The sequence below is a fragment of the Capra hircus genome, chromosome 9 (assembly GCF_001704415.2).
Source record: "Capra hircus breed San Clemente chromosome 9, ASM170441v1, whole genome shotgun sequence".
In the NCBI taxonomy this organism is placed as follows: Eukaryota; Metazoa; Chordata; class Mammalia; order Artiodactyla; family Bovidae; genus Capra; species Capra hircus.
Window position 1 is genome coordinate 7,108,420 of NC_030816.1, and position 22,798 is coordinate 7,131,217.

A 22,798-nucleotide genomic window follows, 5' to 3' on the forward strand; every position below is an offset into this window, starting at 1 on the left:
ATATAAAGGACTTTTATATTGCCTCAGCAGAGAAGAGTTGCATCATTCTTGGGTGTTTAGATTCCCAAACCTAATATGTCCAGGTAAAACTGTGAGTAGCCAATATTATGGATGAAAACCATGTAAATCCACGGTGGCAACAACTGGCTACATGTATGCATCATGTTTGGACAAATGTACGGTCTTCGTCTCAGTCGTGACTTAGGAGAATTTTCCTGAAGGATTAGACTAGGTTGCATGTGTGCTCAGTTGAGTCTGACTCTTTGAGATCCTGTGGACTGTAGCCCGCCAGGCCCCTCTGTCCATGGGATTCTCCAGGCAAGAATACTGGAGTAGGTTGCTATTTCCTACTCCAGAGGGTCTTCCCAACCCAGGGATTGAACCTGTATTTCAGGTTCAAGCATCCTGCATTGGCAGGCAGATTCTTTACCACTGAGCTACCTAGGAAACACTTAGAATAGGTGAGAAAAATATCCATGCAAAATAGTTGGCTTGCACTTAGAAGTCATGTTCTATTATTTTAAAAAAGAATCCACACTTTACATTCTCAGATTATTTCTCTCATGCTCCGTGTCAAATGAGGTGGACGGGGGCAAATGATGCTCCTGGTAATGTCACTCCAGGAACAGGCTGATGGCTGCTCTAGCATCTGGAACACTGTGAGCTGATGAGGCGGCAGAAGAAAGCACAGGGCGGTGGCCACCAGCTCTTAAACTCTTGCCCCAGGAGTTCTCCACACCCGTGCTCAAGTTCACTGGCAAAACACGTCAGGTTGCCATGCCTAATTTCAGGTGTCCAGAGACATGCCATCTGCCTAAATTCTTAGAAGCAGAGTAAAGCAAAATATATGCGAATATCACTGATGGCTACCCCATGGGGCCTGGACATCAGTGTGTTCTGAAATCTCGCCGAGGGATTCTAGTGTGAAAGTTAAGGACCTGGTCTTGGGCTTGCACGCTTTGACAGGAAGGGAGGTAAAAATCACCTGCACTATTTAAAGCCTCATATGAACATGGGCAGGTTCAATGTGCACATGAAGTGATCTGGGTGGACTTCTACATTACTAATATCTATGGGTGGCTTTACATGATGGGGGGACAAATTACTGAGGGTCATAGGCGGTGAGCACTGCTCACCTGCCCCTGCTGTCTCCCTTCCTTTTTCACACTGGTCACCACCAGGCATAGCCAACAGCTTCATAAAGTCTCCGATGCCTCCAGGGGTATGGTTGTTCAAGGTTTTGAAATCATATAAATGGGTAAAAGTCACAACAGGGGACTTCTCTGGTGGTCCAGGGGTTGAGACTTCACCTTCTAATGCAAGGGGTGTGGATTCGATCCCTGGTGGGGATCTAAGATCCCACATGCCTCTTTGCCAAAAAACCAACACATGAAACATAAGCATCACCAACTCAATGAACACGAGTTTGAGCAAACTCCAGGAGATAGTGAAGGATGGGGAAGCCTGGCCTGCTGCAGTCCATGAGGTTGCAAAAAGCGGGACATGATTTAGGGACTGAACAACAACAACAAAACAGAAGCAATATTGTAGCAAATTTAATAAAGACTTTAAAAATGGTCCACATAAAAATTTTTTTTAAAAAGTCACAACAGAAAATGAAGGGAAGGTAAAATATGAGTCTCAAAACTTTCTTGCAGTCCCTACTCATAATTCTGTCAACCATAACTAATAAGGCTTTTGGAAACCTTGCAATACTCACAAATTATCTTGGGAATTAAAAAAAAACACTTACAACTGCCAGGCTGGCATGTTTTTTGTTTGTTTGTTTGTTTACAGATAAGTGACTGTCTCTGAAACTTGGTTATGCATACAGGCAGGTATCAATATTTGGAGCGGTAATCCGAGGCATCATTTGTTCAGTTCAGTTCAGTTGCTCAGTTGTGTCTGACTCTGTGACCCCATGAATTTCAGCACTTCAGGCCTCCCTGTCCATCACCAACTCCCAGAGTTCACTCAAACTCACGTCCATCGAGTTGGTGATGTCATCCAGCCATCTCATCCTCTGTCGCCCCTTCTCCTCCTGCCCCCAATCCCTCCCAGCATCAGAGTCTTTTCCAATGAGTCTAACCTACAAGACCTTTTAGAACTAACACACAAAAAAGATGTCATTTTCCTTACAGGGGACTGGAATGCAAAAGTAGGAAGTCAAGAAACACCTGAAGTAACAGGCAAATTTGGCCTTGGAATGCGGAATGAAGCAGGGCAAAGACTAATAGAGTTTTGCCAAGAGAACGCACTGGTCATAGCAAACACCCTCTTCCAACAACACAAGAGAAGACTCTACACATGGACATCACCAGATGGTCAACACCGAAATCAGATTGATTATATTCTTTGCAGCCAAAGAGGGAGAAGCTCTATACAGTCAGCAAAAACAAGACCGGGAGCTGACTGTGGCTCAGATCATGAACTCCTTATTGCCAAATTCAGACTTAAATTGAAGAAAGTAGGGAAAACCACTAGACCATTCAGGTATGACCTAAATCAAATCCCTTATGATTATACGGTGGAAGCGAGAAATAGATTTAAGGGACTAGAGCTGATAGAGTGCCTGATGAACTATCGATGGAAGTTCGTGACATTGTACAGGAGACAGGGATCAAGACCATCCCCATGGAAAAGAAATGCAAAAAAGGAAAATGGCTGTCTGGGGAGGCCTTACAAATAGCTGTGAAAAGAATAGAAGTGAAAAGCAAATGAAAAAAGGAAAGATATAAGCATCTGAATGTAGAGTTCCAAAGAATAGCAAGGAGAGATAAGAAAGCATTCCTCAGCGATCAATGCAAAGAAATAGAGGAAAACAACAGAATGGGGAAGACTAGAGATCTCTTCAAGAAAATTAGAGATACCAAGGGAACATTTCATGCAAAGATGGGCTCGAAAAAGGACAGAAATGGTATGGACCTAACAGAAGCGGAAGATATTAAGAAGAGGTGGCAAGAATACACAGAAGAACTGTACAAAGATCTTCATGACTCAGATAATCATGATGGTGTGATCACTCACCTAGAGCTAGACATCCTGGAATGTGAAGTCAAGTGGGCCTTAGAAAGCATCAGTATGAACAAAGCTAGTGGAGGTGATGGAATTCCAGTTGAGCTGTTTCAAATCCTGAAAGATGATGCTGTGAAAGTGCTGCACTCAATATGCCAGCATCATTTGTATCTGAGCACAAATGCCAGGTATGTCTCTTTGAAGGATGCCCTTTCTGCATTGTCTGCTCACAGGCTTTCTTCCATGCAGGCTGGTTCAGGTTCCTGAGGGACCAATCACAGGGCATCTCATGCCCCTGCAAGAGATGAGAAGCCAGAGAGAAATTGTCTAGATGCTTAGGAAGGGTGGACAGAGGGGTTACTTGGTAACTCACACGCTGGGTGAAGAGGTGGGTTAGATCCAACGTTTGGCTTAAAATGTTTCATTAAAACACAGGACCTGGTGCATGGAAGGCTCTGAATACACACTCATGAATAGTAGAAACCAGATTCTTAAAAACTAGAAAGACCCTAAATGTTAAAGTGTTAGTCACTCAGTCATAGCTGACTGTGCGACCTCATGGACTGTAACCTGCCAGGCTCCTCTGTCCATGGAATTCTCCAGGGAACACTGGAATGGGTAGCCATTCCCTTCTCCAGGGGATCTTCTCAACCCAGGGATCGAACCCAGATCTCCTGCATTGCAGGTGAATTCTTTACCGTCTGAGCCATAAATGAAATGAAGCATAAATCATTTCATTATTATAGTCTTTATTCATTATTATAGTCTTCATAAAGAGATTCCTTCAATGGTGTTCATCCATTCTGGACTTGACAATCTCCAATGATATGGAATTGATTACAGTTGGTCCTCCACATTTGTGAGTTTTGTATCCATGGATGTAACCCAATACAGATCAAAAGTATTTGGGAAAAAACTTCCAAAAAGCAAAACTTTTATTTGCTATACAACAGCAATTATTTATGTAACATTTACCTTGCGCTAGGTATTATAAGTAATCTTGAGATGACAAAGTATGAAAGGATGTGCATAGATTATATACAAATACTGTATCATTTTATACAAGGGGCCTGAGCACCCTGGATTTTGGTATCCTTGCAGGATTCTGGAATCAATCCCGGGGGATACTGAAAAACAATTGTACTTCCTAAGAAAATAAAAAGAGTCTACTTAGTAAGCTCTTTTTATTCAGCTGGCATTTGCTTCTTTTGTTTCTTGTTTTTTCCTTTGAAACTCATTGAACCAAGTGAAGCCTAGTGTAAACTATGAAGTTTGTGTGATTACAATGGGTATATACTCATTGATCGTAGCAAATGTACCACTCTAGTGTGAAATGTTGATAGTAGGGGAGTCTGCCTTTGTGTGAGTGCCGACTATCAGCAAACTGAGAAAATGCAACTTGATTGGTTTTTACTCTTGCTTTTTACCCTCTTTTTAAAAATTAAAATTTTACTATATACATGTAATTTTATTTTGTTGCCCTCTCCCTTCATTCAAATAAAATAAAAAATACCCTTCACTTACATAAAAATACACAATAAAGTGTGCATGCGTACACACACACACACACACACACACACACACACCATGAAACAGAAGAGGTGACCATAACAACAAAAAATGACAAGATGAAAAATCCCCAAAAAGTTGAATCTGGGGGGCTTGACAGGATCAATGGAGACATAATTCTGGTGCTCTCTTGAGCAGTTTTAAATTCGTGTCTCCGACCCCTGCCCCTGGAATAACTGCTACTTCTTTGAAACAGACCACTGTGCTGAGTGACTTGAAGTCTCTTCACTGGAGGACTCATCTCCATGCTGTCAGAGCTGTTCCTGACGATGCTGCCAGGGTCCTTGTTTGACCAGAGGGCTGTTGCCCACTCATGCTTGTCAAGAGACCTGTTGCCAGACTGTTGCTTGCGCTGTGATACCTCCTTTCAGGACTTCTCCTTGGAGACTCAACTGTGTTGGTACTATTTGCAATAAGCTGAGTGATTTATGAATGGGGGAAAAAAAAAACTCATCTCTTAACCCCAATCAGAAAACAGGCAGCTGGCACCTCTCTTTGCCTCTCCTTTCCCCATTCTCCTCTTTGCTGTTGTTCAGTCACTAAGTCATGTCTAACTCTTTGCGACCCCATGAACTGTAGCTCGGGAGGAATATCAATAACCTCAGATATGCAGATGACACCACCCTTATGGCAGAAAGTGAAGAGGAACTCAAAAGCCTCTTGATGAAAGTGAAAGTGGAGAGTGAAAAAGTTGGCTTAAAGCTCAACATTCAGAAAACAAAGATCATGGCATCTGGTCCCATCACTTCATGGGAAATAGATGGGGAAACAGTGGAAACAGTGTCAGATTTTATTTTTGGGGGCTCCAAAATCACTGCAGATGGTGATTGCAGCCATGAAATTAAAAGACGCTTACTCCTTAGAAGAAAAGTTACGACCAACTTAGATAGCATATTCAAAAGCTGAGACATTACTTTGCCAACTAAGGTCCGTCTAGTCAAGGCTGTGGTTTTTCCAGTGGTCATGTATGGATGTGAGAGTTGGACTGTGAAGAAGGCTGAGCGCCGAAGAATTGATGCTTTTGAACTGTGGTGTTGGAGAAGACTCTTGAGAGTCCCTTGGACTGCAAGGAGATCCAACCAATCCATTCTGAAAGAGATCAGCTGGAGATGGCTGGATGGCATCACTGACTCGATGGACGTGAGTCTCAGTGAACTCCGGGAGTTGGTGATGGACAGGGAGGCCTGGCATGCTGCAATTCATGGGGTCACAAAGAGTCGGACACGACTGAGCGACTGAACTGAACTGAACTGTAGCATGCCAGGCTTCTCTGTCCATTACTATCTCCCTGAGTTTGTTTAAACTCATGTCCATTGAGTCAGTGATGCCATCCAACTACCCCATCCTCTGTCGCCCCCTTCTCCTCTTGCCCTCAATTTTTCCCAGCATCAGGGTTTTTACCAATGAGTCAGAAGTCTTCACACCAGGTGGCCAAAGTCTGTTTGCAAAACCAAAGATGAGCTGGGAGGTCAGGAATAGCAAAGGGGAACATCTTTTCCCCTGCTCCTTCCCTTTCATTATTTCCCTTTCTTCTTCAAATTCTGCTTGGGGCCTGTTCTTTTCCACTTTCATCGGATGGAAACACTTCCATTCTTCTCTCTACCATATTTTGCTGTAATGGGTAAATTCATCGATAGAGAAGGTATCCTTTTATTTTTATTTTTAAAGTATACTTTGAAACATTTGAGTTTTTAAGAGGAAAATTTACAAAGTTGATTATTTTAAATGTAAATTAGGAAATTCTTAAATTCTCCAGGTCTCTAAGCTAATCAGGTCATTTTCGCTGCACCTGGGCAAAAATGCACCTGAATTTCTATGAAGTGGATTTGCAGGTAAAATATGTTTTACCTCTTTTCCTCTCGTTTAAACCCAGAGAAACAAAGTTAATAAAAGAAAATCAATACATACTTATTAAGCACACAGGGAGGGTTTGAATAAACAGAGAAGGCTTACAGGACTGTTTCCCGCAGTGTTCTGAAACCCCAAACTAATAACCAAATACCAATCCATAACCCTTTCCATCTCTTGGAGGATAACAGAGGTACAGAATAGGAGAGGATAAGAAAGGGTTCCATTTCCAAAGAAAACAGAAATCTTAAGGTGATAAAGCCATTAGAACCTCACGGCGCAGATGACAATGGAAAAAGCAGGAACCCAGGCCTAGTGGGGAATTGGCGGACAGGCGTGCGGAACCGCTGACCTCGCAGCGGACCCTAGCAGGACTCCACCTCTGGGAACCATCTCATTGGAGCTCACCTGTCAGCTTGCACCCGCCCCAAGCCCCTTACCGCATGCGCACCACAGGCCAAAGCGACTGGGTCGTCTCGCGGCACGACCCACCCCCCGTATTCCTGGTTCTCATTGGTCTGAGTGGCAGGTCCGCCCCTTCGGCCCAGCCAATGGAAAAGCCGCCTCGGCGCTCCGCCCTCCCGGCCGGCAGCTGGCGGCCCGGCAGCCTGCGAATCCGGGTGGTGAGCCGGGATGGCGGCTGTGGCGGCGTCCGCGGGCTGGCTGCTGCGGCTCCGCGCGGCCGGGGCCGACGGACCCTGGCGTCGGCTGTGTGGCGCGGGGCTGCCGCGAGGCTTCCTGCAGTCCGCCTCGGCCTACGGGGCTGCGGCCCAGAGGCGGCAGGTGGCTCACTTCACTTTCCAGCCTGACCCGGAGCCCGTGGAGTACGGTGAGCGAGGGGCTGCCCTGTCCGCTCCGCTGCAGCCCAGTCTCGCAGGCCCGTGGGAGGTCACTGAGGGTGCCGCCCTGCCCGTCCTCGGCGGGGGCCGGTAGGCTGACCTCCTTGCATCCCAGCAGAGTCCCTGCCCTGCTCTCGAGAGTCCGCTACCTGTGTGTCTGTGATTTCCTCCTTAGTTCCATGATCGTGCTTTCGAGAGGCAGCCCCATCTCCCTCGAGATGGGTGAGAGGGCGCGCGGGGTGTGCTAGGGCCGGAGAGTGGAGGGGCGTGCTTGGGAACGCCTCCTTGCCTCCGCTCTCTTATCCTTGATTTTCCAAGTCCGCCCCCACCCCTCCAGCCCAGAGTTGTCCCAGCTTGCCCACGGGGGGCCCACAAACTCCAGGCAGAGAGGTATGTTTAAAGAAAAAAGCAGTCCCCGCTCCCTTTTTTGTTTTTGTTTGCTTTAGTAGAGAAAACAGAGGGACTAAAGTAACGGAATTGGTTTTCCCAAGGTCACAGAACAGCTTCTTCCTAGAGATGCGAAACAGCCATCTTCCTTTCTGTCTGAGCCTAGCACTGAGCTTGTGCTGGGCAAGGCTGCCACTTAGCCAAGGAAGGGTAAGCGGTGTGGGTGGGTAATGAGCGGAGGAAGCCATCGAGTGCTTCCAACTGCGGCAAAGAATCAAGCACCTCTCACACCTCGCTGAAAGGCAGTTGCATGACTGTTGCAGCTGAGTTTTCTGTAACCTCCGAAAGATCCAGTGCCTATCATCGCAACGTTTGGAACAGTAGGAAGACAGTTAACTTTTCCTTGGCTGGTTAATCCCTTCTCACATACTGGAGCCGACTTTTGGGGAAGTGTGTCAGTATTTACTTGTGAGTGATAAAAATGAATATTCATTGAGCGCTAACCACAGGCAGGCCCTGGACTGAGAAATTTACATTCATTCTCTTATTTGATGCTTAGGACAATCTTAAGAGGTAGGTAATCTCCCCGCCCCTCAGTTTTTCAGTTGGCTAGCTGAGATCTTGAGATAGTTTGTCCTGGATTACACAGAAAAGTTAGTGGTGTGGTGTCTCAGGAGTGGGAGACCACTGAAGCAGCTTAGCATGCACACAGCTTTAATTTAATTGTTTAGATTCCAGAGCTTCCATTCTAAACAATGTGCTAAACTGCATGTGGAAACTATTTACTAAGAGGTGTTCTGGTTTGTGTGAAATAGTAGACACCATAAAGGTGAACACAATTTTTTTCTCACCAACAAAATGAACCTTGAATTCTGTCTTCAAAGAAACTAGCCCAATGCTTGAGAAATAGCGCGTAGGTATTCTTAACCTCCTTCCATAATTATGAAATCCCTAAAGCTTGAGTAAATGATAATAAAATGCTTGTTCTTATTATAAAAATAACGAAAGAATGTTATAGATAACTTGAATAATAGAAAAAACAAAAAAGATAATCTCAACACCCACTACTGTAAATATTGCTAATATTTCTGGATGTATCCTTTTAGGGATTTCATTCCAGTTTAGTGGAGTTGAAGAATTCCGCTGATAAAATGGGGCTTTCCAGGTGGCTCAATGGTAAAGAATCCGCCTGCCCGTGCAGGAGGCATGGGTTGGATCCCTGGGTCGGGAAGATCCCCTGTAAGAGGAAATGGCGACCCACTCCAGTATACTTGCCGGGATAATCCCGTGGACACAGGAGCCCAGTGGGCTACAGTCCATAGAGTCATAAAGAGTTGAATACAACTGAGTGACTGAGCACACACACGCTAAAATGAATGGAATAAAAATTTCCCATAACTGTAGTTTCAATATAAATACAATCTGCATTATTTAATCAGAGGCATTTCCCCATATTGTTATATAGTTTTTTTATAGCTTTCTTTAGAAGAAGACATGTTTTGGGAATTCCCTGGCAGTCCAGTGGTTAGGACCCCATGCTTTCACAGTGGAGGTCCTGGGTCCAAACCCTGGTTGAGAGACTAAGATCCTGTAAGCTGTGTGACATAACCACCCCTTCCCCTCACCAAAAAAATCCCAGCCAAACAAAAAAAAACCTGTTCTGTTGAACAGAAACACTATATAGGTTGGTGGTTAATATCTTGGCTCTAGAATCAAATTGGCCTAGGTTCCATCTTTATCCTTACTTATAACTTTAATAAACTTATCACTTAACCCTCTATAAGCCTCAGTTTATGAGGACTTAATATCTATTTTGGAAGGTTTTTATGAGGACCAAATAAGGATAATGTATGTAATGTACTTAACACAGTCTGACTGCTACGAAGCAATCACTCAGAAAATAAATGGAAACTTATACCCTTATACTTTTGTTGTTACAGTTTTTCAGTGTTATAAATAATGCAGATGGAAACATTTCTTGTATCTTTTATGTATCTGAGATTATTTCTTTAGGATAAAGAATAAATCCAGGGGTGAGATTTCCTACTTGAAGATATAAACACTTCATTGGATTTTTAATGCATAGTTCAAATTACCAGTTGATACTCGTATTTGCAGTATGAGTGTGAGTACTGGATATCATGCTAAAATCACAGGTGTGCTGTGACCCTGTGATTTGTGGTAGGAAATACATATCTGGTATTTGTTCTGTTCTTGGAACAGAACCCTTGAAAATTCCCATGATGATAGCAATAAAAGTGTCTTTAGTTGTATTACTGTTTGGTAAGCCCTGAAGTTACCTAAGGGGCTTCCCAGGTGTCCTAGTGGTAAAGAACCCACCTGCCAATGCAAGAGATATGGGTTTGATCCCTGGGTCAAGAAGATCCCCTGGAAGAGGAATGACAACCCACTCCAGTGCTCTTGCCTGGGGAATCCCATGGACAGAGGAGCCTGGTGGGCTTCTGTCCATGGTGTTGCAAAGTGCTGGACATGACTAAAGCGACTTAGCATACAGCCCATAAAGTTACCTAAGGATGGGGATTATCACCAGATATGCTTAGCGAGTTGGAACTTTCAGTCCCACCCGGCTCACCTCTGGAAAGGGTGGGGGGACCTCCAGGTCAGTGGATTGCCAATGGCCAGTGATTTAATCAGCCATGCCTATCTAGTGAAGCCTCCTTGAAACCCCAAAGGACAGGTTCTGAGAGCTTCCAGAGGAGTGATGCTCTCAGAGAACATCTCACATCTTTCCACACACCTTGCTGTTTGCAGCTCTTCCATCTGGCTGTTCCTGAGTTATATGTATTTTATAATAAACTGGTTATCTAGTAAGTAAAATGTCTCTGAGTTCTGTGAGATGCTCTAGCAAATTAATTGAACCCAAGGAGGAGTTGTGGGAGCCTCTGATCTTATGTCAGAAGCACAGGTGACAACCTGCACTTGGGGTTGGCACCTGAATTGGGGGAGGGACGGTCTTATAGGACCAAGCCCTTAACCTGTAGGATCTGACATTATGGGAGATCGTATCAGAATTGAGTTGACACCTGGTTGGAGACTTGCTTGGTTATAAGTTAAAAGACCCACACTTTGGAATTGGTGTCAGAATTGTATGTACTCATGCACACACGCGTGCACACACTCACTATGGGGTATTTTGTGCTAACTGCACTTTGCTTTAATGTGCATTTATTTCATTTCTATTGAATATGTTCCCGTATATTTGTTTGCTAGATTTCTTTGCACTTGTGTGAATTGAACGTTCCTTGTCTTTGTGTACTTTAAAAGTTTGTACATGGTGTGCTTTTTTCTGTCCATACTAATGCTACCTGCCATTTTTGAGCAGCTGCCCTATTCCAGGTGGTGTTGTAGACATCAGTCTATAATCCTCCCAGTAGCCCTGTTGAGTTAAAGAGCATTATGCCTATTTTACAGATGAGAAAGTTGAGGCTTAGAGATGTTGGTGTCTCGCCCAAGTCTGATAAGTAGCCGGGCAAGAATTTGAACCCAGATGCGTCTAACTCCAAAGCCTCCTATACAAATGTACTAATGTTTTGTGTGGTAAAGATACTGATGAATATATTTATTCTCTCTCTGCCTTAATATATTGTTATCTCTCTGACTTTCATTTGTGCTGCAAATCATTTTGATTCTTTTGATTATTTTGACACATGAAAGGGCCTCCCTAAATAGAATAGTGGTCAGAGTGGACTCTGAGGAGGAGACATTTAAACTGTACTGTAAAGAAAAGTAAAGGAATCATTTCCGCAAGGACCAGAAGGCAAGTTTGTTTTCCAGGAAGAAACAAGGGCAAGCAAGGGTGAAGTCCCTGGAGTGGGGTGAGTTTGTGCTGTAGGACCTGAGAAAGCCACTGTGGTTGGGATGTTCTGAGTAGGGGATGGTAGGCAGCTCTCAAAGGTCAAGCGTAGAAGGAAGAGTCCTTGTATTGTGGAGATGAGGGTGTTCTTTCCAGTACAGTTAAGTCCCCAAAGTACCAATGAGTTCTGTTCCGAGAGCACGTGCAAAGTTCAGTTTGTTGGTAAGTCCAACAAAGTTAGCCTAGGTGCCCAACTAACTCAATCTACTGAACAGTGCTGTACTGTAATAGGCTTGTAATATGTTCACATCTTTGAAAGTTCACAACCTGAAGGTTCACATGTAGGGGACTTACTGTATTAGAATTTTTAGTGTTGGGAACAATATAAGTAACAAGAGATTAGAAAGCATAAAGTTTATACAAGGAACAAGAATTAGTTTATTTGGAGGAAAATGGGAAGGGGTAGGAAATAAGTTTGGAAAAGTAAATGGAGGTGCCAGGCAGCAGTAATTGCAGGGATTATCTTATTGAGTGGGGGAGGGAAGGTTAACCAGTGCAGAGTAGATGGTCCATAAATATTGGACATTTGATAGTAGTTATCTCACTGAATTCTCACAGTCGTCCTACGTATTAGATAGCATTACCCATGTTTTGTAGCAAAGGAAGCTGAATGCCCGTAAAGGAGCCTTCCCAGAATCACACAGGGAGTGGCTAGCATCCCGTGGTCTCAGGTGCTTTAGCTCTGTGGATTGCCTCTGTCTCCCTTCTGTGCTGCAAAGGGAACAGTTGCTCAGAACAACCGAGTACTGCTCATCAGACTGGCCCTGCAGCATCGCCTTCCCTCACTCCCCTTTGCCCGGAATTGTCTTTGACGTGTGACGTTGGTAGAATTTTTTTCCCTGCTCCGTTCCTCTGTTTTTAAGTGGTTGATGAACAATTTGCTCTGTGTATTTTTTAATTTTTAAGAAACGGCCTCATAGGTTTATTTGCTCAGCCATTCACTCAGCTGATATTTACTGAGCACCTGTTACACGTTGGATACTGTTGTAAGGTCTGAGCACGTTGCTGTGATCAAAGGCACTTAAGAATCCCTGCCTCTGGGAGTTTATGTTCTATTATGTCCGTTACATCCTGCCGGCATGCCACTTTATTTTTGCAGCAATGACAATGACCTGGCTTATTTTTTATTTAAAATTAAAATATTTTTTATTCCTTTCCAGTACGGTTTATTACAGGATATTGAATATAGTTCCCTGTGCTATACAGTCTATTTTATGTATAGTAGTTTAGTCTGCTAATCTCAGACTCCTCATTTATTGCCTCCTCCATCTTTGGTAACCATAAGTTTTGTTTTCTGCGTCTGTGAGTCTGTTTCTGTTTTGTAAATAAGTTCATTTGTAGCATATTTTAGATTCCACATATAATAACATAATATTTGTCTTTTTTTTCTGACTTAATTGGGCTTTCCTGGTGGCTCAGATGGTAACAGATTCTTCCTGCAGTGAGGGAGAACCAGGTTGGATCCCTGGGTCAGGAAGGTCCCCTGTAGAAAGAAGTGGCACCCCACTCCAGTATTCTTGCCTGGAAAATCCCATGGACAGAGGAGCCTGGTGGGCTGCAATTCATGGGGTTACAAAGAGTCGGGCATGACTGAGCTTTGAACTCTGACTTAATTCACTTAGTAGTAAAATCTCTAGGCTGATCCATGTTTCTGAAAATGGCATTATTTCATCCCTTTTTTATGGATGAGTACTATTCCATTGTGTATATGTACTGTATCTTCTTTATCCACTTGTCTGTTGAGGGACATTTAAATTGCTTCCATGTCTTGGCTTTTGTAAAGAGTGCTGCAGTGAACACTGGATTGCAAGTATCTTTTTGAATTAGAGTTTTCTCTGGATATATGCCAAGGAATGGGATTGTAGGATTATATGGTAGCTCTAATTTTAGTTTTTTAAGGGACTTGATACTGTTTTCCAGTGTGGAAAACATCCCCACCATCAGTGTTGGGGCGGGGGGTTCCTTTTCTCCATACCCTCTCCAGCATTTATTTGTGGATGTTTTAATGATGGCCATTCTGACCAGTGTGAGGTAATATCTCATTGTAATTTTGATGTGCATTTCTCTAATAATTAGCAAAACTGATCATCTTTTCTTTTGCCTGTTGGCCAGATGATGACCTGTTTTTTCATGATGTTCTACTTAGGACAGTTTTGAGGAAGCAGCTCTGAGTGAGTGAGTGAAAGTCACTCAGTCGTATCTGACTCTGCGACCCCATGGACTATACAGTCCATGGAATTCTCCAGGCCAGAACACTGGAGTGGCTAGCCTTTCCCTTCTCCAGGGGCTCTTCCCAACCCAGGAATCGAACCAGGTCTCCCGCATTGTAGGCAGCTCCGATCTAACCATGAAACACTGTTTTACCAGAGGATACCCTTTAGCTTTCATCTTTGGCTTGGGAAATTGCACTGCTGTGTATATTTAAGTTTGTTTCGTTATAACTTTTTATCTTAGGAAAGAAGAGTCATCAGTCCAGCTTTGAAATTTTGCAGCCAGTTAATGATACTGGTAATTGTGTGATTTGGCAACTGGATTTAATAATTTTGTAGTGGTGTTCAGAAACATTTTTCTTTTCTTTTTTTTTTTAAAGTCTTTCCAGTGGCACAGCTCTGATTAGATATGCTCAGTGCATGTTCATCTTATCAGGAGGGAAGGTTAGGCACACTTTATCAATAGTTTTTGCTGTCACCTCCAGGAAAATAAATAATTCTAAGGAAAAAAAGCAAGAGAGTTCCAGAAAAACATCTATTTCTGCTTTATTGACTATGCCAAAGCCTTTGACTGTGTGGATCACAATAAACTGTGAAAAATTCTGAGACAGATGGGAGTACCAGACCACCTGACCTGCCTCTTGAGAAATCTGCATGCAGGTCAGGAGGCAACAGTTAGAACTGGACATGGAACAACAGACTGGTTCCAAATAGAAAAAGGAGTACGTCAAGGCTGTATATTGTCACCCTGCTTATTTAACTTACATGCAGAATACATCACGAGAAATGCTGGACTGGAAGAAACACAAGCTGGAATCAAGATTGCCAAGAGAAATATCAATAGCCTCAGATACGCAGATGACATCACCCTTATGGCAGAAAGTGAAGAAGAACTGAAGAGCCTCTTGATGAAAGTGAAAGAGGAGAGTGAAAAAGTTGGCTTAAAGCTCAACATTCAGAAAACGAAGATCATGGCATCTGGTCCCATCACTTCATGGGAAATAGATGGGGAAACAGTGGAAACAGTGTCAGACTTTATTTTTTTGGGCTCCAAAATCACTGCAGATGGTGATTGCAGCCATGAAATTAAAAGACACTTACTCCTTGGAAGAAAAGTTATGACCAACCTAGACAGCATATTGAAAAGCAGAGACATTACTTTGCCGACTAAGGTCCGTCTAGTCAGGGCTATGGTTTTTCCAGTGGTCATGTATGGATGTGAGAGTTTGACTGTGAAGAAGGCTGAGCACCAAAGAATTGATGCTTTTGAAGTGTGGTGTTGGAGAAGACTCTTGAGAGTCCCAAGGAGATCCAACCAGTCCATTCTGAAGGAGATCAGCCCTGGCTGTTCACTGGAAGGACTGATGCTAAAGCTGAAACTCCAGTACTTTGGCCACCTGATGCGAAGAGTTGACTCATTGGAAAAGACTCTGATGCTGGGAGGGACTGGGGGCAGGAGGAGAAGGGGACGACAGAGGATGAGATGGCTGGATGGCATCACCGATTCGATGGACGTGAGTCTGAGTGAACTCCAGGAGATGGTGATGGACAGGGAGGCCTGGCGTGCTGCAATTCATGGGGTCGCAAAGAGTCAGACATGACTGAGCAACTGAACTGAACTGAGGAAAATAAATATTTAAATGATATTTCCCCTGAATAACTTGTGATTTCTTCCTGATTGATCCGTAAATCATACTGCATATTTAAAAAGAATCAACAGTAAATATTGCTCTATTAAAAATTGTCATTTAAAGCTTTTAAAACCATGTAGTAGAAGAGTAGTTAATCTAAAACCCCAAAATTCTGATTCTGTTCAGAAAAATAAGTATTCAGGAGTGAAAGATTATGTGTTCATATGGAAATATAACCTTTAAATACCCTTACCTATAAATTGTTTTCATATAAGATGAGCAAATTCTTTGTGGTTATGAAGCAATACTGTCCAGATTCACTTTGTATGATTTCTATTATTAGAGTCTTTACTTTATTCTTGTACTGGAAACTTGCCAAGCTGCAGTTCAATGAGATATCTTAGGGGCATTCAGTATTAATTCAAATGATCAGCAGACTTGAAATAAATACTAGCATAGATGTTTAGGCATTTTCATTCTCCCTAGGGTCTTAGCTGTGAAAATCCTCATAGATTTTCATAGATAAAAATCTTACTTTAGGAAATGTTTGAAAGAGGAGAAGGAGTGCGAATGTCATGGTGGTTGAGAAAACAGCTTACCCTAAGCCATCATCATTTGATACCCGGCACCAGTCAACTCTTCCAAGAATTTTTCTAGAATGGAGACAAGGATTTAAGCAAAGTACCTATTAAATGATATAGACTTAGCCTGAAGAAAAATAATTTGTGAGGCAATTACGGACATGGAGTGTGATGGTGATATGACAACAATGTCTTGAATAAATTCCTATTCTCCACACCAGAAATATGAGTAGAAACAGGCTTTACTATGGGCTCAGAAGGCAGCAGGGCAGATCTGATTGAGTATTTGCTGTTCAGTTGCTAAGTCATGTCCGACTCTTCGTGACCCCATGAACTGCAGCACGCCAGGCTGCCGTGTCCTTCACTGTCTCTTGGAGGTTGCTCAGACTTGTGTGCATTGAGTCGGTAATGATACAGACTGTCATTCAGCAGTGTGGAAGGGATCAGAGAGATGTGTGAGCCCAGAGCTGGACAGAGAATCAGAAGGCTGGGTGTCAATGGAAGATGGCAGATTGGAGGTGTCCTGAGTCAGAGCCTGCCGTGGAGCCAGGCTGTTCTGGGGATAGGTCTCCCGGAAAAGGACAGGTGACCAGGGTCTCATGGCTGCAGGTTGAAGGCAACAGCAGTTGCTGTTGTGATCTAACCTGGAAATTAGACCTTGGCTTTGAGGACACACAGGCAGCTGATGTTCACAGAATTTAGGTGGACCATTGGTTGGGGAATAAGCAGCAGGCATTGGAGGGATTTGATAACTGCATAGCTATGGATTAAGGTGCATGGATCAGGCACTGACATGAAGACAGTGGTGGTTTAGTCGCTAAGTCATGTCCAACTCTTGCGACCCCATGGGCTGTAGCCTGCCAGGCTCCTTCCTCTTTCCATGGGGATTCGCCAGGCAAGAATACTGGAGCGGATTGCCATTTCCTTCTCCAGGGGATCTTCCTGACCCAGGAATTGAACCCAGGTCTCCTTCATTGCAGGCAGATTCTTTATCAACTGAGCTACGAAGACAGAGCTTGAGCATCAGAGAAGACATGGACAGAAAGGAACCTTTTTTTGCTCTGAGTTGTGTTTTCACAGATGATTTGACCTTAAATTTCTAGGAAGACCGTGGGCACTGGGCAGCACTGAGGCTTAAATCAAAGCCCTAAAATCATGATTATTTTTGAATTCTGACATTTGGAACTTTATCAAATAAAGCTTCATACCATTCAGAATAATGGCCAAGGTCAAGATGAAGGACACAGACACAGTCCACAGTCTAACAAAAATTAGCTAATATTTATTCAGTGCTCACTAGTCACGCTCTCTTCACTGTTCTGTGCATTTATTGTTCCATTTAATCATCTTAACAGCCCATTTAGGGAGATAGAGATTGGCTGACAGAGATTCTACTTGAGCAGCAAGATAATAGGAAGGACCAAGCTGTTGTGTTAAGGCATGGGATTGTAGAGTTCTCCAAACAGTTCTGGGCGCTGAAGTTCTTTCAGCCTTTCTCGTTGTTCATGGTCCATGGCTATTTGCTCTTGTGGGTACATTTAACACATGCCATTGGTCATGTGTGTTTGTTATGACCTATGTTCCTAAAACCCATCCAGGGCATCTTCCCAGACCCCTCCCACTCTGCTTGCTTCTCTTTACTGACTTTCTATAGCTTTTATTTATGTGGACACATATTTGTTCAACTTCATTGTATTCTTTCTTCCTTTTTTTTTTAAATAGTTGCTTTTAAATTGTTTAATATGTTTCAGTTTTGGCTCCTCAACAAGCATTTTAAAGTTGTTTTGCTTTTATATCTTCCACAGAGACCTTACCATGGTAAATAATCCAGTAAATTTGTGTAATATATTCCATGCTTTCCTTTCTACCTTGGCTTTAATCAAAGTTTAATTGACTGTTAAAAAACTGATTATTTTTTATGTATGTTATAATACATGGTTTTTCTTTTTTTTTTTAATTTTCACAGGGCAAACTCAGAAAATGAATCTCTTCCAGGCAGTAACAAGTGCCTTAGATAACTCATTGGCCAAAGATCCTACGGCAGGTAAACTTCCTTGGTGCTTGTGGTTATTGTTCAGTTGCTCAGTCATGTCCAGCTGTTTTGCAACCCTATGGACTGTAGCCCCCCAGGCTCCCCTGTCCACGGGATTTCCCAGTGCAGAATACTGGTGTGGGTTGCCATTTCTTTCTCCAGGGGATCTTTCTGGCCCAGAGATCGAACCCTCGTCTTCAGCATTGGCAGGCAGATTTGTTACTGCTGCGCCACCAGGGAAGCCCTGCTTGACTATGGTGGTTGTGTTAATTCAGAACTGAAGATCTGCCAGAAATATTTGTCTGGAGCTCAATGGATAGCATTATATCTACCTGAAATTTTTACAAGACCTGAACAAATGCTTAAGGCTAAATAATCAAATTATGACATTAAACACATTTTTATCCTCATTATGAATTATTTCTCATGCATATCTGACACTGACATTATTAAATTAATTTTTTTCCATGGTATGTGTGGTCCTGATAATACATTAACATAATACCTTTTAAAATATGTGCTACTGTTCTCTAGCATATAGAAAAAATGGAAGATAGCACTTTGTTCAGTTATCTATTTATTGATATAAAATGAAAGTTTAGTTCTGTGCTTTCCTTTGGGATACACTATCATTCAACTTGTAAGATTTTCTTGGAAAATAACTTTAATATTGATAATTAACTTTATAAGTACCTTATCTTATTAAATTATTGATATAAAAAGAGTTGTACTGCTGTGTGTTTTCTGAATTAGATTGGCTTGACTTTATATGTATATTTAATATACCTTGGGTTTCCCCCTTGAGAATCTCCGGTTTTAAGGTCAAGTGGAAAGCAGATTAGTTTTTAGGAAAAGTGAGAGCTGGACTTGCTTTGTTTTGAAAGAGAATGACTGATATAGTCACATAGATAAGGGTGAGTTATTTTCTTGAGGTCTTTGAAGCTGGTGAGGTGCATTAATGGGACTAGAATTCAGCTTTGTGAACATCCCTTATTCAGTTTAATTTGCCTTGCCTACATAGCACCTCTGAGTTTTCACCAGAACTATTCTTTGCCTTGCTCTTTACATTCCATTATACTTGCAGTCTCTGTCACTTTCCTACTTGTGACTATTCTCTCAGCTTGAAATGCTATTCCTTCAGCTTCTTCAAATTGCTGATTCTCATTGGATATTGTCTATTGAAAAAAAAAAAAAAGAAAATCAGGGGACTTCCCTGGTGGTCCAGTGGCTCAGACTTCGCCTTTCGATGCAGGGGTGGTGGGTTAGATCCCCAATTGGAGAGCCAAGATCCCACATGCCTTGCAACCAAAGAACCAAAAACATAAAAACAGAAGCAATATTGTAACAAACTCAATTAAAGACTTTAAAAATGATCCACAGGATTCTTTAAAAAAGGGAGGGGGAATCACGAACCACTCCCCCTACCCAAGCCAACAGAAACAGCCCTCAAAAGCCACTGCCCAAGGGACACAGAAGCCTAGAGTGTGAGTCACAGTTCTGCCTCTTGCTTTCTGGCTTGTTAAGTTACTCGACTACTTTTCTGGCCTTGCTTCCTTCATGGGTGAAACAAGATGAGGTTCCAGATTAGTGTTTCTTTCTCAGCGGAGGATCCTCCCCATGCACTTCTCACTGTCTGGAGACCCTGTCGGCTGTTGCCACTGTGCGGTCAGCGGCCCACCCGCTGCATGGAGACCAGGCGTGTTGCTCTGTGTCTGCAATGCACAGGACAGGCCACTAGGACAGAAGGATTATCCAGTCCAAAGTGTCACTGACGTCGAAATTGGGAAACCTTGATTTAGATCTCGGGATCCATTTCTGTTTTCTAATTTCATATGTAGACATTTACATTACTTATTGTTAGCCTCATTTAGGAATGATTAGATACAACATGTTCTTTATTGTTTTTCAGTAATATTTGGTGAAGATGTTGCCTTTGGTGGAGTCTTTAGATGTACTGTTGGCTTGCGAGACAAGTATGGTAAGTTAGTATCTTTATATATGCACAGTATTCCTGTAGAGTGGACACATCTTGGCAGTACAAAGTATGCCTGTTAAAATGCTTGCCATGTCCTTATTGCATCATCAGATTCCTTTTGTTTCCACATCCACCCCCAGACTCCTTTGGCCTAGATTTCACTGAATGTGTTCTAACTGTAGCTGCCCTGTGGTCTAGTTCATAGTCTAAGCATTATAGATTCTAAAGTATTCTTCATTAAATGTATTGCTTGTCATGTCATTCATACGTCTGGGAATCTTCAGCCTCTTATTGCTGCCCTACCTTTGCCAATTTCAATCCCATTCAAAGTTCTGCCCTATTGGTCACTGCTAATAGATTTCATCTGTTATCATCTGCATTAGGATTCTCCAGAGAAATCGAACCATTAGGATATACCTATATGTGGGTGGATGTGTGTGTGTATAAAAAATACACCTGTATATGTGTGTGTTTTTATAACTGTATGTGCTGTAGTGTGCTCAGTTGCTTCAGTCATGTCCAGCTCTGTGACCCCGTGGACCTTAGCCCGCCAGGCTCCTCTGTCCATTGGATTTTCCGAGCAAGAATATTGGAGTGGCTTTCCATGCCTTCCTCCAGGGGGCCTTCAGGACTCAGAGATCAAACCAGCATCTCCTGTATCTTCTGCAATGCAGGTGGATTTTTTTTTTTTTTTTTTTTGCCTCTGAGCCTCTGGGGACACCCCATCTATATCTATGTTTATACATGTAACATGCTTCCCAGATGATGCTAGTGGTAAAGAACCCGCCTGCCAGTGCAGGAGACATGAGAGACACGGGTTTGATCCCTGGGTTGGGAAGATGCCCTGGAGGAGGAAATGGCAACCCATTCCAGTATTTTTGCCTGGAGAATCCCATGGACAGAAGAGTCTCGGGTTACAGTCCATAGGGTCGCAAAGAGTTAGACAGGACTGAGGCGGCTTAGCACAATACATAAATCTATATTGAGAGAGCAAGAATCAGATTTATATTTTAAGGAATTGGCTCACACCATTGTGGGGCTCACAACTCAGAAATATGTAGGGCAAGCCAGCCGACTAGAAAACCAGGCAGTCTTCAGGACAAATTTCTTCTGGTTTGGGAAACCTTATAAAGACCCTTTGGGAAAGACCCTTTAAGGCCTTCAAGTGATTGGATGAAGCCCATCCACATTAAGAAGGATAATCTGCTTTACTTAGATGTTAATCACGTCTAAAAATACCTTCCCAGAGTATCTAGACTGGTATCTGACAGCCTGGCCGCATCACCTAGCCAGCTGGACACCTGTCAGTAAGCATCACAGCATCCTTCCACACTTCATCCCCGCCAGTCAGTGTCTTCTGCCTGGCACGTGAGCCACTTCTGCCCATTGCTATCACCTGCTTCATTCAGCTCAGACTTAAAGCCGTCAGAGGAGGCGTACTGGCCCATTCCAACATCCTCACCGCAGATTTGCTCTGTAAGGAATGTGTTCCAGTGCCTTGCTGTTGCACTGCCTTCCTTGGAGGCACTTTGACCTTTCATTTGTTTCCTCAGTCTTATCTAATCTGGAAGTCAAAGCAATTGAGTTTGGGTAGGAGTTGACACTTGCCTTCCTTCTGGCCTTGACCACTGCGCTGTAAAGTTCACGTGGGTAGAAATAGGAGTGAGGGGCTTTAAGATTTTTTTTCCTCCCGGTTGTTCCTTCTTGTTCCCCTCTTCCTGTGATGTTATACTTGCATCCAGGAAACCCTAGCTGAATCCAGGAAATCAAGTGTTCCATCCCGCTTGTTAGGAGCTCTCAGGCTGTTCTTTCCCTTTCCCTTTATAGCAGTTTGGTTTGGGTCCCGTCCCCCTCTGCTTTCTCCTCGCTGTCTATTTTAATAGAGTCGAGATTGTCGGTTCCATCTCAGCCATCTCAAACTATCTTAGCCCCAGCTAATTCTGACTGCTAGAGACTTTAGATCTTCAAAAGGAAATCAAAGGGACTTCCCTGCTGGTCCAGTGGTTGGAAATTTGCCTCCCAATCAGGGGATGTGTGTTCCATCCCTGGTTGGGGAACTAAGAGTCCACATGCTGTGGGGCAGCTAAGCCCTGTGCACTGTGACCGCTGAAGCCTGCAGGCCCTAGAGCCCATGCTCTGCACCAGGGGAAACCTGTGTCCTGCAACTAGAGGAAGCCCTCACACTGCAAAGAAGACCCAGTGCAGCACCCCCCCCAAAAAAAATTAGAAACCTTTTTGCATTTGATGTCTAAATGCATATGCATTGTGGAAAATTTGGAAGATGTAGAACAGCATAAAGAAGAAAATAAAAATTGCCCAAAGCAGCAGAGAGAAACTTGAGAAAACCACTATACCTATCTTGATATTATATACACTTCAAGGACATATTTGAATATATTTATCTATATTAACCAATATTTAAAGCATAGAATTAGCCTTTTTTTTCTTAGGATTTTTAACTCTGTTTACGTTGCCCATCTGTTGTTGCTTGCTGTCTGTTTTCTCCAGTAGAGACCTTAGCATATTAATCATGTGTGTGTGCATGCGTGCCTGCTGAGTTGCTCAGTCGTGACTCTTTGCAACCCTATGGACTATGGCCCTCCAGGTTTTTCTGTCCATGAGATTCTTCAGGCAAGAGTACTGGAGTGGGTTGCCATTTCCTTCTCCAGGGGATTTTCCAGACCCAGGGATTGAACTGGCGTCTCCTGTATCTCCTGCATTGCAGGCGGATTCTTTATTGCTGAGCCACCAGGGAAGCCTAGCATATTAATCATAGTTGTTTTAAATCCCGTCTGATAATTCTAACTTCCTTGCCACATCTGGTTCTGATGTTTGCG

General features: G+C 43.1%; 1 protein-coding gene across 1 annotated transcript in view; it reads left to right on the forward strand.

The window, feature by feature from the left end:
• The window catches only part of BCKDHB (branched chain keto acid dehydrogenase E1 subunit beta), a 261,887-nt gene continuing 246,109 nt past the window's right edge, over positions 7,021 to 22,798 (forward strand). The window contains exons 1-3 of the mRNA XM_018052910.1: positions 7,021 to 7,261; positions 17,921 to 17,998; positions 19,896 to 19,964. Coding sequence (XP_017908399.1) covers positions 7,066 to 7,261; positions 17,921 to 17,998; positions 19,896 to 19,964 — 343 coding nt within the window. The 5' untranslated portion in view covers positions 7,021 to 7,065. The remainder of the gene's footprint in view (positions 7,262 to 17,920; positions 17,999 to 19,895; positions 19,965 to 22,798) is intronic.